This window comes from Mesoplodon bidens (assembly GCF_964165515.1).
Source record: "Mesoplodon bidens genome assembly, chromosome: 9".
Taxonomy (NCBI): Eukaryota; Metazoa; Chordata; class Mammalia; order Artiodactyla; family Ziphiidae; genus Mesoplodon; species Mesoplodon bidens.
In genome coordinates this window covers 78,482,281-78,494,611 of record NC_138166.1, presented here as the reverse complement: position 1 = coordinate 78,494,611, position 12,331 = coordinate 78,482,281, and the positions used below count along the sequence as shown (strand labels likewise).

The 12,331-nt window shown below is 37.7% G+C and overlaps 1 protein-coding gene across 6 annotated transcripts in view; it reads left to right on the top strand.

Annotated features, from left to right (window-relative positions):
- The window catches only part of CADPS2 (calcium dependent secretion activator 2), a 487,398-nt gene that overhangs the window by 411,216 nt on the left and 63,851 nt on the right, over positions 1 to 12,331 (top strand). For all 6 annotated transcript variants that reach the window (XM_081243761.1, XM_081243760.1, XM_081243759.1 and 3 more), the window contains one exon: positions 11,408 to 11,549. In XM_081243761.1, the coding sequence (XP_081099887.1) occupies positions 11,408 to 11,549 (142 nt within the window). The remainder of the gene's footprint in view (positions 1 to 11,407; positions 11,550 to 12,331) is intronic.

Genomic DNA, 12,331 nt, shown 5'->3' with positions numbered 1-12,331 from the left:
TCCAAATTCTAATTAATTTAAACCTTAACTAGCCAGGGCTAAAATAGGAACAGATTGCTCCAAAATGTCCAATCTTGTTAAGGGAGATAATTTGCTGGATAACAGTGCTTACTATTACCCCACACGTGTCATACCACTAATTATATAGAGATTTTAAATGGTTGTGATTTATTACTAATAATGTCACATACTTATGTCTGCTTTTCCAAAATAAAAATTACTAACACGTCTCTAACAGAAATATTGTTAGATTTGTGCTTTATTTGTGCCTTGAAAGCTTTATAGCTGAGTTGTTTGGGGTTTTTTTTTTTAATGAATAATTTAGATGTTCCTGCTGGATGTTTACCATCTTTATTTTGTTAAAATATTTATGCTTTGATATTTAAAAATAGGTGTTTATCTTTAGGGGAGCAGAGAGGATCTTAGACAAACGTCTTCATTTTCCAGCTGAATAAACTAAACCCCTAGGAGGCGAGGTGCCTGGGCTGGGGCTTGCTGGCAGGAAACCAAGGCAGCGGCAAGTTGGAGCCTGATCACTTAGTCTCCAGCCCACCTCAGTCTACAGGCACAAATGCAGATTCTGGGGGCATTTATAAAATAAGATAATATTTTTAAAGAAGATAGGAGATTCCTTGAACTTTTATTTTTACCTCATAAAATGTTGATAAGGGCCTTGAATTATGGGGGCAAAGGAAGCATGTTGGTTAAAGGGTGCAGAAAGGACCAGATAAAGTATTGTCTTAGCATGTACCTTATAAAACATCCATGATGAGATTTCCAGGGACTGAACTAATTAGAGGAGGAAAGAAATTCAAGACAGTGAATTCAGTTGCTATTTTAAGGAGGGAAAAAAGAACTGTGTCTGGGGTAGGTGTGTTTCCTTACAATTGGGCATGATTAGGGAAAGTCTTAGCCTTAAGGATCCTTGGAGATGAAATGTGGTTTCCCTCGAGGGAAGAGTACCAGCTGCACCACAATTTTAGCAACTGTCCCCAGTCTCCCGCCCCTCACAGGCTCACCCATTGACTCCCAGAGAAGGACTGATGAAGAAAACAAACTCCGGCTCCCTCATTTCTGTGCAAAAAAGACTGAACTCCCACTTACCTTTCCACCCTTCCTCCATACATCCTGATCCACTCCCCACAACTCAAGTCTTAATTAGATGGGTAATCACTTTAAATGGTATCTCAGGAAACAGTTTTGAAAAACAGATGTATTAAAATTAGGGAAAATAAATGTTTTCATAATGAAGCAATTAGCATGATAGTTGAATGATCCTGAGTGACTAGGAAGCTGGTACAAATAGATTCTACCGTTGCGTGCTATTTTCCACAATTGTCCTGTCCTGTCGATAATCCGTATGGCAAGTGACTGCTTCTGACAAATGAAAGCCATCTGCAAATGGCACAAATCATCTCTTTCAGTACTACCGAAAGACAAACTCTTGGAGCTAGTCACCTTTTAATCTGTGGATATGCTAGCAAGTGGCAAATGACCATTCTGTTGGGAACTGATTCCCAGCTGAAAAATACCACGGTGCTTCTTTAATTAACAGCCTCTTCACGTTGCTAGCACATTAAAGCCATCCTGAAGAACACCCGTGCGTATATAATCAATGTCACAGCGTCTCTACCTAAACGAATAATAAATGTTCAGGCTCTACACTAAGTGAAAACCTATTCTCCAAGACTTTCACCTTCATAAAGATGGGCTCATAAAAATCGAAAAAAGAAAAATTGGAATGTGGTCTCATGAGGATAAAAAGGCTAGTGTTAATAATTAACAAGGAGAGTGAAGTGGAGTCAAATTAGCCATAATAGAGCCCAGAGTGACTGGCAAAGTCACCTCTCATTATCAAAAAACTCATTAAGAAATGAAGAGGTGGAAATCCTGGTGGGTTACTCTCACACTTCGGCTGTATCAGAGATTATTTTTTAGATTTCTTTCAAATGAAGAACTGTTAGGTCACCATATTGTATATTAGGTTAATTTTCAGGCTTTGAAATATGGAGGGCTGGCACCTGCGTGTCATTCTACCTCAAGAGCTTAAATGAGCTGTACATCTGAAATTCACAAATTGGTGTTTACAGTTATATCTGTATATACATCTACTAGGAATAATGCAGAAAGGATATGACCTCTAGATTATCACAGAGCTGTGTGCCAGGTTAGTTTTATAGCTCTTTTACAAATGATGAAATGACCACTAAAACTCAAAAATGTATTTAACTCCAACCCCAAGAGCTGATTGAATTCAAAATTGTGTGTCAGAACTTGTTCTACTGACTAATATAGTAAAAGAAATGAAAAAGCAAGGAGTCACTAGCTTTTTCTTATATTGAATGCTGCAGTACTGCTCTAGTATCTTTTTACTACATGTAGACATTTTAAAATTTTAATCTGTTTATTTTCTTAGAAATTAGTGCCTTAGAGAAAATAATCTAAAATGCTCTAACAGTGTTCTTCACTGTAGATTTGCAGAAACATCTTTAACTCTTGAAGGCCACGAACATCAGGAACCCCACACTTGAGGGCTATTGATCATGTTACAGCCATACTCAATTGTTTCCATTACAGGGACGGTATTGTGGGACATAACCCCAAAGATAAGAAGGTTGTATGTAACTGGAGTAAAATTACAGACTTTTCCATTTGGCTTTAATACTAGTCTCATAAAATCCAGCATGAGAATTGCTAGACCATGAGACTTAGCTTATTTTTGCCCTAAGCCTTGCTTAATGTTTATATTGATTTTTTCCTGAATTAATTCTGCAAGAAATGGGGGCTGAATGCCTACAATTTACCAAATCCCAGTCACCTTACAGATACATGGATAAAAAACAATTCCTGCCCTTGAAAAGCATATAATCTAGTGGAGGATATGGGCATATATGCAGTACTAACTATAATGCAACAGATTGTAAAACTGTAATTCAATTATGTGTACTGTGTGCTATGACATTTTTAATTATAGTTTTAAACTTGGTTTTGTTTGATTTGGATTTGTTGCCCCCAAAATAATAAACATTATAACAACAGTGCTCTCATTCCTTGTTACCTCCTATCTCTAGATAGATAGATAGATAGATAGATAGATAGATAGATAGATAGATAGATAGATGATAGATAGGTATTGTTTAACAAGTGCCTGAGAGGAAAGGAATAGTTGGGTGTGCTTTTAGGAGATTATCATTCCAGTATAGTATAAATTAAATATTACCAAACTATGTAAAATTGCTTATCAAATTTTTAGTTTAAAGGAGAATAAAAACTGAAGAGTTTTCTATTTTACTTAAACCTCAGCAGGATGCTCTCAGAGTTTCCTTTAGGGGGTGGATTATTCAATAAACAGATATTTATGGAGTGCCTGCTTAATGTGCCAGATTCTTGGCTGGGTGCTATTCCTAGATCTGAGTGGGGAGGAAGTTCGGTTTGGTTTGTGTGTGTGTGTTTTCTTTTTACATAAAGCTGTTCTAGGCTGCAGTCCTCCAGGCTTTTCTCCTGAAGCCCATAGTCATATATCCTGTGATGGGGATCCCATTATATGTATTTGTCAACATAGAGAGTGATCTATTAATTTTATATCTTAGTCCATGGTGCTTGCATTGCTAAGGATTGATACAGTTTGTAGTCCCTTGAATAATTGTTGTTTTGTGGCAAAATCTATTGTTTTTATTGTGGTTCGTGTGGTCGGGTATTTTTTGTGTTTTTTTGCTGGTCATAAATTACTCATTCCCTTCTGAAATGCCTAATTAGAATTTTAGGGGGGAAATTCATTCTTCCTAGTAATCCACTAATGCTGACTAATTAGGAGGAGGAAGGCACGATATAAAATTGGATTATATGGTCTCAGGAGTCAACAGCCATATTTTTACCCTAAACACAGTATGTGAACTCTTTTATCTCCTTATCCTTAATTTATCCAGTGGTATTGTCTCAGTAATCATTATTAATTGGATTATAGTTTAAATTCTGTGTTGAAATCTTACTATTAAAAGCCTATGACAAGTATTTTTGTAAATGTAAGACTCTTTTGGGTCTGTAAATAATCAACACTAATTTATTAATTATTGGGATGCTCAAAATAACTGGGCACATCTGCACCCCTAGTTTACCTTTCCTTGAAGCCTTTTGCTTTCTTTTTGCCATTTCTAATTGTACTGTTGGGCTTGATGTCATTGATGCTTCACTATTTTCTGATAAGGTGATATTTGGAGACATAGAATAGAATCTTTTGGAAAAAAATATTTTTATCAACCAACTAGATGCTAGTCCTCCACTTATGTTCTCATAACCACTATTTGAGACTCCTTCTGAGCAGTTCTTTCTACTTCCACACCTCTGGTATAATGTCAGAAGCGTTCTTGGATGAGGCCACATTGAGAACTTGCCTCTTCCAATGAGCTGTTGCAATGGGAACCTTGTAAAGGCTTGATTTGGACAGGTGGCAGCCCCAAATCCTAATCTATCCTTATTAAACCATATGGAGAAGATAGAAGCACTCATTCTGATGCCTGGGGCTACATATTAAGATGGCTTTTGACAGTGTCTGATAGGAATGGGATGCAAACTGGCATATGGGCAACTGAGAAAAGGAGCATACATTTACATACACAAGTATAGTGTCGTCTGTATTCCAGGAGTCTTGCCTTTTGAAACCAGATTCTCTCTTTTCTTTCTGTCCCTTTCTATGTGTATTTTCTCTTCATTTCTTCCCATTTTTCCTCTTCCTCTTTCTCCCCTCCATCCCATCTCTCCCTCCATTCTTCCTCGCCTTTCCTGAATCTGATTACCAAAGAAATACTACCAATTGCCAATTTTCTAAAACTTTTGAACATGGGTTTATAATTTGATTTATTTTAATGAAAAGGAAAACTCTGCTGAAACGTAAGCAAACTTTTGGCCAGAATTCAATATTGGTGACCATTCTTAGGAAATACTGGAAATCTCCATTTTCTCCTAATTCTGCAGGATGTAATAGTTTGCTATCAAGTCATGACTGAACAGAGAAAATCCTCCCTTTGGTATATTCATTAAAATAAGAGACATAGAATTCCCTGGTGGTCCAGTGGTTAGGATTCTGGGCTTTCACTGACGGGACCCTGATTTGATTCCTGGTCAGGGAACTAAGATCCCACAAGCCACGAAACCCGGCATGGCCAAAAGAATAATAATAATAATAAAATAAGAGACATAAAATAGACAACATTCATATCCGGTAGAATTTTTAGCAGTATGATCTTGGACATATGGGTCTAAAAATAGGATTTCTCATAAAAATATTTAGTACTATATATTTTATATAAAATATGAAGAGGGCTTCCCTGGTGGCGCAGTGGTTGAGAGTCTGCCTGCCGATGCAGGGGACACGGGTTCGTGCCCCTATCCCGGAAGATCCCACATGCCGCGCAGCGGCTGGGCCCGCGAGCCATGGCCGCGGAGCCTGTGTGTCCGGAGCCTGTGCTCCGCAACGGGAGAGGCCACAGCAGTGAGAGGCCCGCGTACAGCAAAAAAAATAAAATAAAGTTTAAAATATGAAGAGATACACAGGCCTCAGACATTCTTATACAGAATAATAATGTAGTAACTATGTAGTAATCTTAATAGTGTATACAGGTAGTCATTCATTCAACAAACGTTTGAACACTTGCTCTGAGCCAGGGACTTTGTTGGATACTAAGAATACAGACATGGTCCCTTCTCCAAGGACCTTGCACGCTCATAGGAAGAAAGAGATATGTCAATGAGTACAGAAGTATAACATGGACTACAGTAGAAACCTGTGCAGGGTGGAGAATAAACATGGGAAACCAGTAATTAGGGAAAGGGACAGCAGAATGAAGCATTTCAAGGAAGACTTGGAGGGGAAAGTGTATACTTGAACTGAACCATGAAAATCATTATGGCTGGACCACAGGAAGTAGGGGGGTCAGGCAAACGAAAAGAGCCAGAGAGGTCATATTAAGACACCTCAGGGACTTCGCTGGTGGTTCAGTGGTAAAGAATCCACCTTACAATGCAGGGGACATGGGTTTGATCCCTGGTCAAGGAACTAAGATCCCACATGCTACGGGGCAACTAAGCCCACGCGCCACAACTACTGAGCTCACGCGCCTCAGCTAGAGCCTGCGTGCTGCAAACTACAGAGCCCACATGCTCTGGAACCCACACGCCACAACTACAGAGCCCACATGCCGTGGAGCCTGTGTGCCACAACTAGAGAAGAGAAAACCTGCACGCCGCAATGAAAGATCCTGCATGCCTCAATGAAGATCCCGCATGCTGCAACTGACCCGATGCAGCCATAAATAAATAAATAAATAATAAATAAATCTTAAAATAAAAAAAAAGACGTCTCATAGATGGCTCTCATTCCATGCTAAGGCTTTTGAAGTTTTTCTTGAGGATCCATTAAAGAATTAAAATCTTTGGGAGGTACATTACCTGTTTTACGTTTTAGCAAGCCCCTCTGCTTCAGATTTTAAGAAGATGAATGGACAGAAGGAAAATTAGGAGCCTAAGACCAGTTAGGAGATTATTGCATTAGCCAAGGCAGGAGATGAGAAGGCTGGAACTAGGACAACAGCAGTGGTGATGGAGAGAGGGAGGAGAAGTGTTAGAAAGATAATAAGGATATAAAATATGCAGGTTTTGACTACTCATTGGAGGTAGGAAGTGAAGGAAAGACCTCTGGTACAACTTCCAGGTTGCTGGTATAATGATCAGGTGGACAATCCCTATTTTCACTTCTAGGATGAGAATAAGAGAAGAGAAGTAGGCCTATTTAACAAGATAATGAATTCAGTGCTTATCAAGGATATCAAAAAAGAGAGCTCTTGCTAGAAATACATTTGAGTCAACTGCTACTTAATCTTAGAATCATTATAACATTTAATAATAACCGAGTGTGATTTTCCTTATGTGCTTCATTTTAACAAACTAAGTATGACTTCATAGCCAACATATCTAATCTCTAAATGTACAGTAAAGTAACATTTGAATTGATGAGCTAGAGTGCTCATTTGTAGATATAATAATTTGTTACTTAAGAGAGCTCTTGCTAGAAATACATTTGAGTCAACTGCTACTTAGTCTTAAAATCATTATAACATTTAATAATAACTGAGAGTGATTCTCCTTATGTGCTTCTTCATCTTAAGAAAGTAAGTATGGCTTAATAGCCAACATACCTAATCTCTAAATGTATAATAAAGTAGCATTTGAACTGATCAGGTAGAATGCTCATTTGCAGAGGTAATGATTTGTTAGCATTAGCATGTGTTTTGGCTTTGGTGTACTTAAAAATAATGACAATATTTAACAGTACCTATCAAGATGCAGAGCCTAAGGTTCTTTATACTTTTTATTAGTAAGCCATATAAATTAAGGCTTAAGCACACAGTCTAGCTGTATAGCAATGTAAAATTATCCAGCTTTCAATGCATATTATAAGCACATTAAATATTTTCACAGTGTTCACTTTTTTATTGAAATATAGTTGATGTATAATATATAAGTTACAGGTGTACAATATAGTGATTCACAATTTGTAAAGGTTATACTCCATTTATAGTTATTGTAAAATATTGGCTATATTCCCTGTGTTGTACAGTATATCCTTGGAGCTTATTTTATACCTAATAGTTTATACCCCTTAGTCCCCTTCCCCCTTCCCGCTGGCTCTTTTCTGTTTTATTCACTAATTTATTATATTTTTTTATATTCCACATATAAGTGATATTATACAGTATTTGTCTTTCTCTGTCTGACTTATCTCATTTAGTATAATGCCTTCCAAGTCCATCCATGTTACTGCAGATGGTAAAATTTCTTTTTTTTCTTTTTTTAACGGCTGAGAATATTCCATTGTATACGTATACCACATCTTCTTTCTCCATTCATCTGTTGATGGACACTTAGGTTGCTCCCTATCTTGGCAATTGTAAATAATGCTGCTATGAACATTGGGGTGCATGTGTCTTTTTGAATTAGTGTTCTTGTTTTTTTTGGATGTATACACAGGAGTGAAATTGCTGAAAGACCCCAAATATCCAAAATAATCTTGAGAAAGAGCAGAGCTGGAGGAATCATGTTCCCTGAGTTTAGTTTACTTTTCAGTTCATTGAATATAATTGTTTTGGTAGCCTTTTCACTTTTTCATGTTGTAACTGAGTTTTTAAAAATTCTAATTCCAAAAACATATAATTCATCTAAGATATGGTGTAGCGTGTTTGTCATTTGCAAGACTTTTTTTTTTTAATCTAGAAGAGTTTGCTACATTTCTATGTCTTAAAAGTTGCTAATGTGATGATGGTAGGTTGAACAGATGTATGAATGAATAGATAGACAGATAATAGCTTACAGTAACTAAAATTGAAGGAGAATAGTATTATAATCTATGGAAGTTAAGAGGGGGCTCTGGTATCAAATCCTTGTTCTACTGTCTAATGACTAAATGACTTGGCCAAGTGTCCTAAATTATCTGTGCCTCAATTTCCTTGTTGATAAGATTGAAAAAAATAATAGTGCTTCCCTCACAGGGTTTTTCTGATGATTAAATGAGAATGCATATAAAGGACTTAGTACAGTGTTTGACACTCCAAAAATGCTCATGAGGAGGAGGAAGAGATGGAGGAAAGTTGTGAAGTAGAGATCCAATAAATTCAGATTGGGTACCACAGTGATTTAGATGAGTAAAAATACTTCATCCTTAATGTTTAGTATCCCTATTTAGGTGACATTTGGTAAAAGGAACTGAATTACATGATCTGTAGTACCTTCTAGCTTTATGACTGAATCTCTAGGAATAAATAAAGCTCCTTTCGTGCTAATGAAAACATCATTAAGATAATATTAGTCTCCTCAATAAGACATTTATCATTAAATATGATTATCATTCTCACTTTGATGGGAAATCTTTTAGCATATAGATAATCCAGAAAAGATTATTTTACTACAAAAAAATGCTAAAATATATCAGAGATAGAAAAAAAAAGTATTGTATTTCCTTCTGTACTTAGAATAATTCCTACTCCACTTTCATGTGTCTGTAGTTTTCCAGCCTCTGACAAATTTTAGAATCACTAAATTAAAGTAATATATAGTGAGCATTTTCATATTCATGCCACCATGATGAGTGTCACGTTCTTTGCCCAAGTTTTAAAACACTATTTAGGTTTTGAAGAAGATTATGTGGAAATTGGCATACTTAGCTGAATATTTTATGAAGACAGTACTATTAAAGTGTGCTGGTAATTAAATTTAGTAACTATGAGTATATACAGCTATTCAAATCCATAGAAGTGTTGAGATATAATTGACATATAACATTGTGTAAGTTCAAGGTGTGCACTGTAGTGATTTGATATACTTATGTATATCAAAGTTTAATGCAATAAGGTTAGTTGACAGATCCTTCACTTCACATGCCTACAATTATTTTCTGGGGGCAGTGGTAAGAACATTTGAGATCTAATCTCTTGACCATGTTCAAGTATGTAGTATGCTATTGTTAACCATATTCATCATGCTGGGAAAAAGGAAAAGTGAATGGGATTACTGAGAGGCTTTTCCCGGTCTCCCACCTCGGCCGTTCTCATCCAGGCCACCACCACCATCATCATCATCTTTTAGCTGGTCTGTTGCAGAAAAGAACTGAGTACTGCCCTCCTTCTCTGCTTTCACCCTTCACCACGTACCCTGTTTCCACACAGTAGCCGGAGAGACCATATCAAGTCACTCCTCTCTTAGTAATAATAAAAATAATAATGTGTCCCATTGCCCCAGCAAAATCCATCCTTTTCACAATGTCCTACCATCTAGACATCACCTTGGACTATTCTTCCCCCTCCCTCACTCAGCTTCTGCCACACTGGCTTTCTCGTTTTTCTAGAAACACACCCACTCATTCCTTTCTTAAAACATTGGTGCGGGCTTCCCTGGTGGTTCAGTGGTTGAGAGTCTGCCTGCCGATGCAGGGGACACGGGTTTGTGCCCCGGTCCGGGAAGATCCCACATGCCGCGGAGGGCTCCCCTATCATTTCGGCTCAATTAAAATACCATCTCTTAAGAAATACCTTTCCTAACCACAGAGTATATTTTTAAATGAACACGTTTTCACTTTGAAGGTTATTAAAAGAAATCACAACTGGGTTTAGGATGTTCGCTTGAGAAATATGTACCGTCATCTAAAAAATTACAAATTCTTTGTTGATGATTACTAGCGTTACTTAGTGTTTTCCTAAAGATTCTCTATTCTTTCATGGTGCAACTTAGACCCATACTATCTTAGTTCGGGCTACAACAATAAAATACCATAGACTGTGTGGCTTATAAATAACAGAAATTTATTTCTTATAGTTCTGGAGGCTGGGAAGTCTAAGATCAAAGCACTAGCAGATTCAGTGTCTGGGGAGAGCTAGATTTCCTGGCTCACAGACAACCGTCTTCGCACTGTATCTTCACAGGGTGAAAGGGTCAAGGGAATGTCTCTGGGGTCTCTTTGATAAGGATCCTAATCCTGTTCTTGAGGGCTCTGCCCTAGACCTGATCACCTCCCAAAGATCCCATCTCCTATACCATCATACTGGGAGTTAGGATTTCAACATATGAATTTGGGAGAGACACATTCAGTCTACAGCACTGACCTGTGTTCTAATAAAACTATGACCTGTGCATAGAAAGCAGCCATCTTTTAGTGGAGGTAAGTGCATCTTGTCCAGCAGTCCTGTCCTAGTAGTGCAAATTCTTAGACTTCTGCAAAGGCTTCAGGTTGGATGTCCTATATCACAATTCAGTGAAGACTAATGGACAACTAAAAAATGCATGTGATATGCTGACTTTTTTAATACCCATGTGAAAAAGTAAATGCCTAAGAAGAAAATCCACAAATAACTAAAAAGTTCATGAAGCAGAATAGACATTCCCAAGGCTACGGTCACCCTCCTGCTGAATTAAACTAGTGTATCTCTTAGAAGCAATCAAGCTTATCTCTTAGAATTGAACAGGTTTAGCTCTTCTGTGATACACAGCATACCACAGGTATTCTAACTCTGTTTAATTGCTGTATTTACACGTATCAAGACCTTCAGGGAATTTGGCAGCTCCCTTGAATCTCCAGCAAGTGGTCAAATGCCTCGTGTGCTAAACCTCTTAGAAAATAAAACCATACCACCTGGCAGGAACATTTTATAGAGATATAATCTATCTCTGGTTTTGACAGCCATATATAAGAGGTCAATTGTACTTCTTGATCAATTTTCATGACACGATATCCAATATGAGGGGCCAGACCTCTGTATTTTATTGGTTCTGTGTCAGACTCTTTCCAGAAAAGTTTTTCGTCCATATTTTCCAAATGCCTGATATTATCCCTCTGACAAACACTGTTTCTGCTTGACTGTTTCAGCACTTCTATGTAATGGAAAATTTCACAAACACTTGCAAGAAATCTTTGTGCCCTTGGTTGTCCGCTACGTGGATCTCATGGAGTCCTCCATCGCCCAGTCAATTCACAGAGGTTTTGAGCAAGAGACATGGCAGCCTGTCAAGTAGGTATCTTGCCTAGTGTCCACAGAGCCCCTGTCTCTTCTATCCTGACCTTATGACTTTACACGTGGCCATCTGTAGTTATTGCTTATGGTGGTCCCTTCCCACGTTGTTTGTTTCTTTACAGGAATATCGCCAACAGTCTTCCCAATGTAGCTCTTCCAAAAGTTCCAAGTCTGCCTCTTAATCTTCCACAGATTCCTAGCTTTTCTACTCCTTCGTGGATGGCTTCTTTATATGAGTCCACGTGTGTATCCCTCACTTATTTCCTGGTGGTGTGTTAGCTGGTGCATGGCCTGGGCTGTATTCTGTGCAGATGTCTTTAGATTGCATGGCATTTGTCACCATTGGTTGAGGAATACTATGTTTGGTTTTATTTGTTTTGAGTTTTTGAAGCTATTAAGCTAAGCTTAGCATATCAATGATAAATAATGTAGATTTTTTAAAAAAAATACCCACTGGTTTGATGTCGTTCATATGTAATCTGTGGGGCAAGGGTCATTTTGTGACCCAGGTTGTAGACTCTAGTCTAAGTGGTATAACCAGAGTTCTCCATATTCAGACAAGCAGTGTGGTTAACGGTAGGTATGTATGTCCAGGATCCTTAGTTGGCTCCAGCTTTGTTACTGCCACTTGATCTATCTTGTATATGTAGAAAAACCTTTGTAAGAACAGTTTCAAGAACATAATCTTTTTCTGCTTTAATCTTAGTCTCACCTTTAAAGAAACAATAATGCAGGTTGCAGAGAACGGGTTGTCCTTTGTTTCTCAGTACCAACAAGTT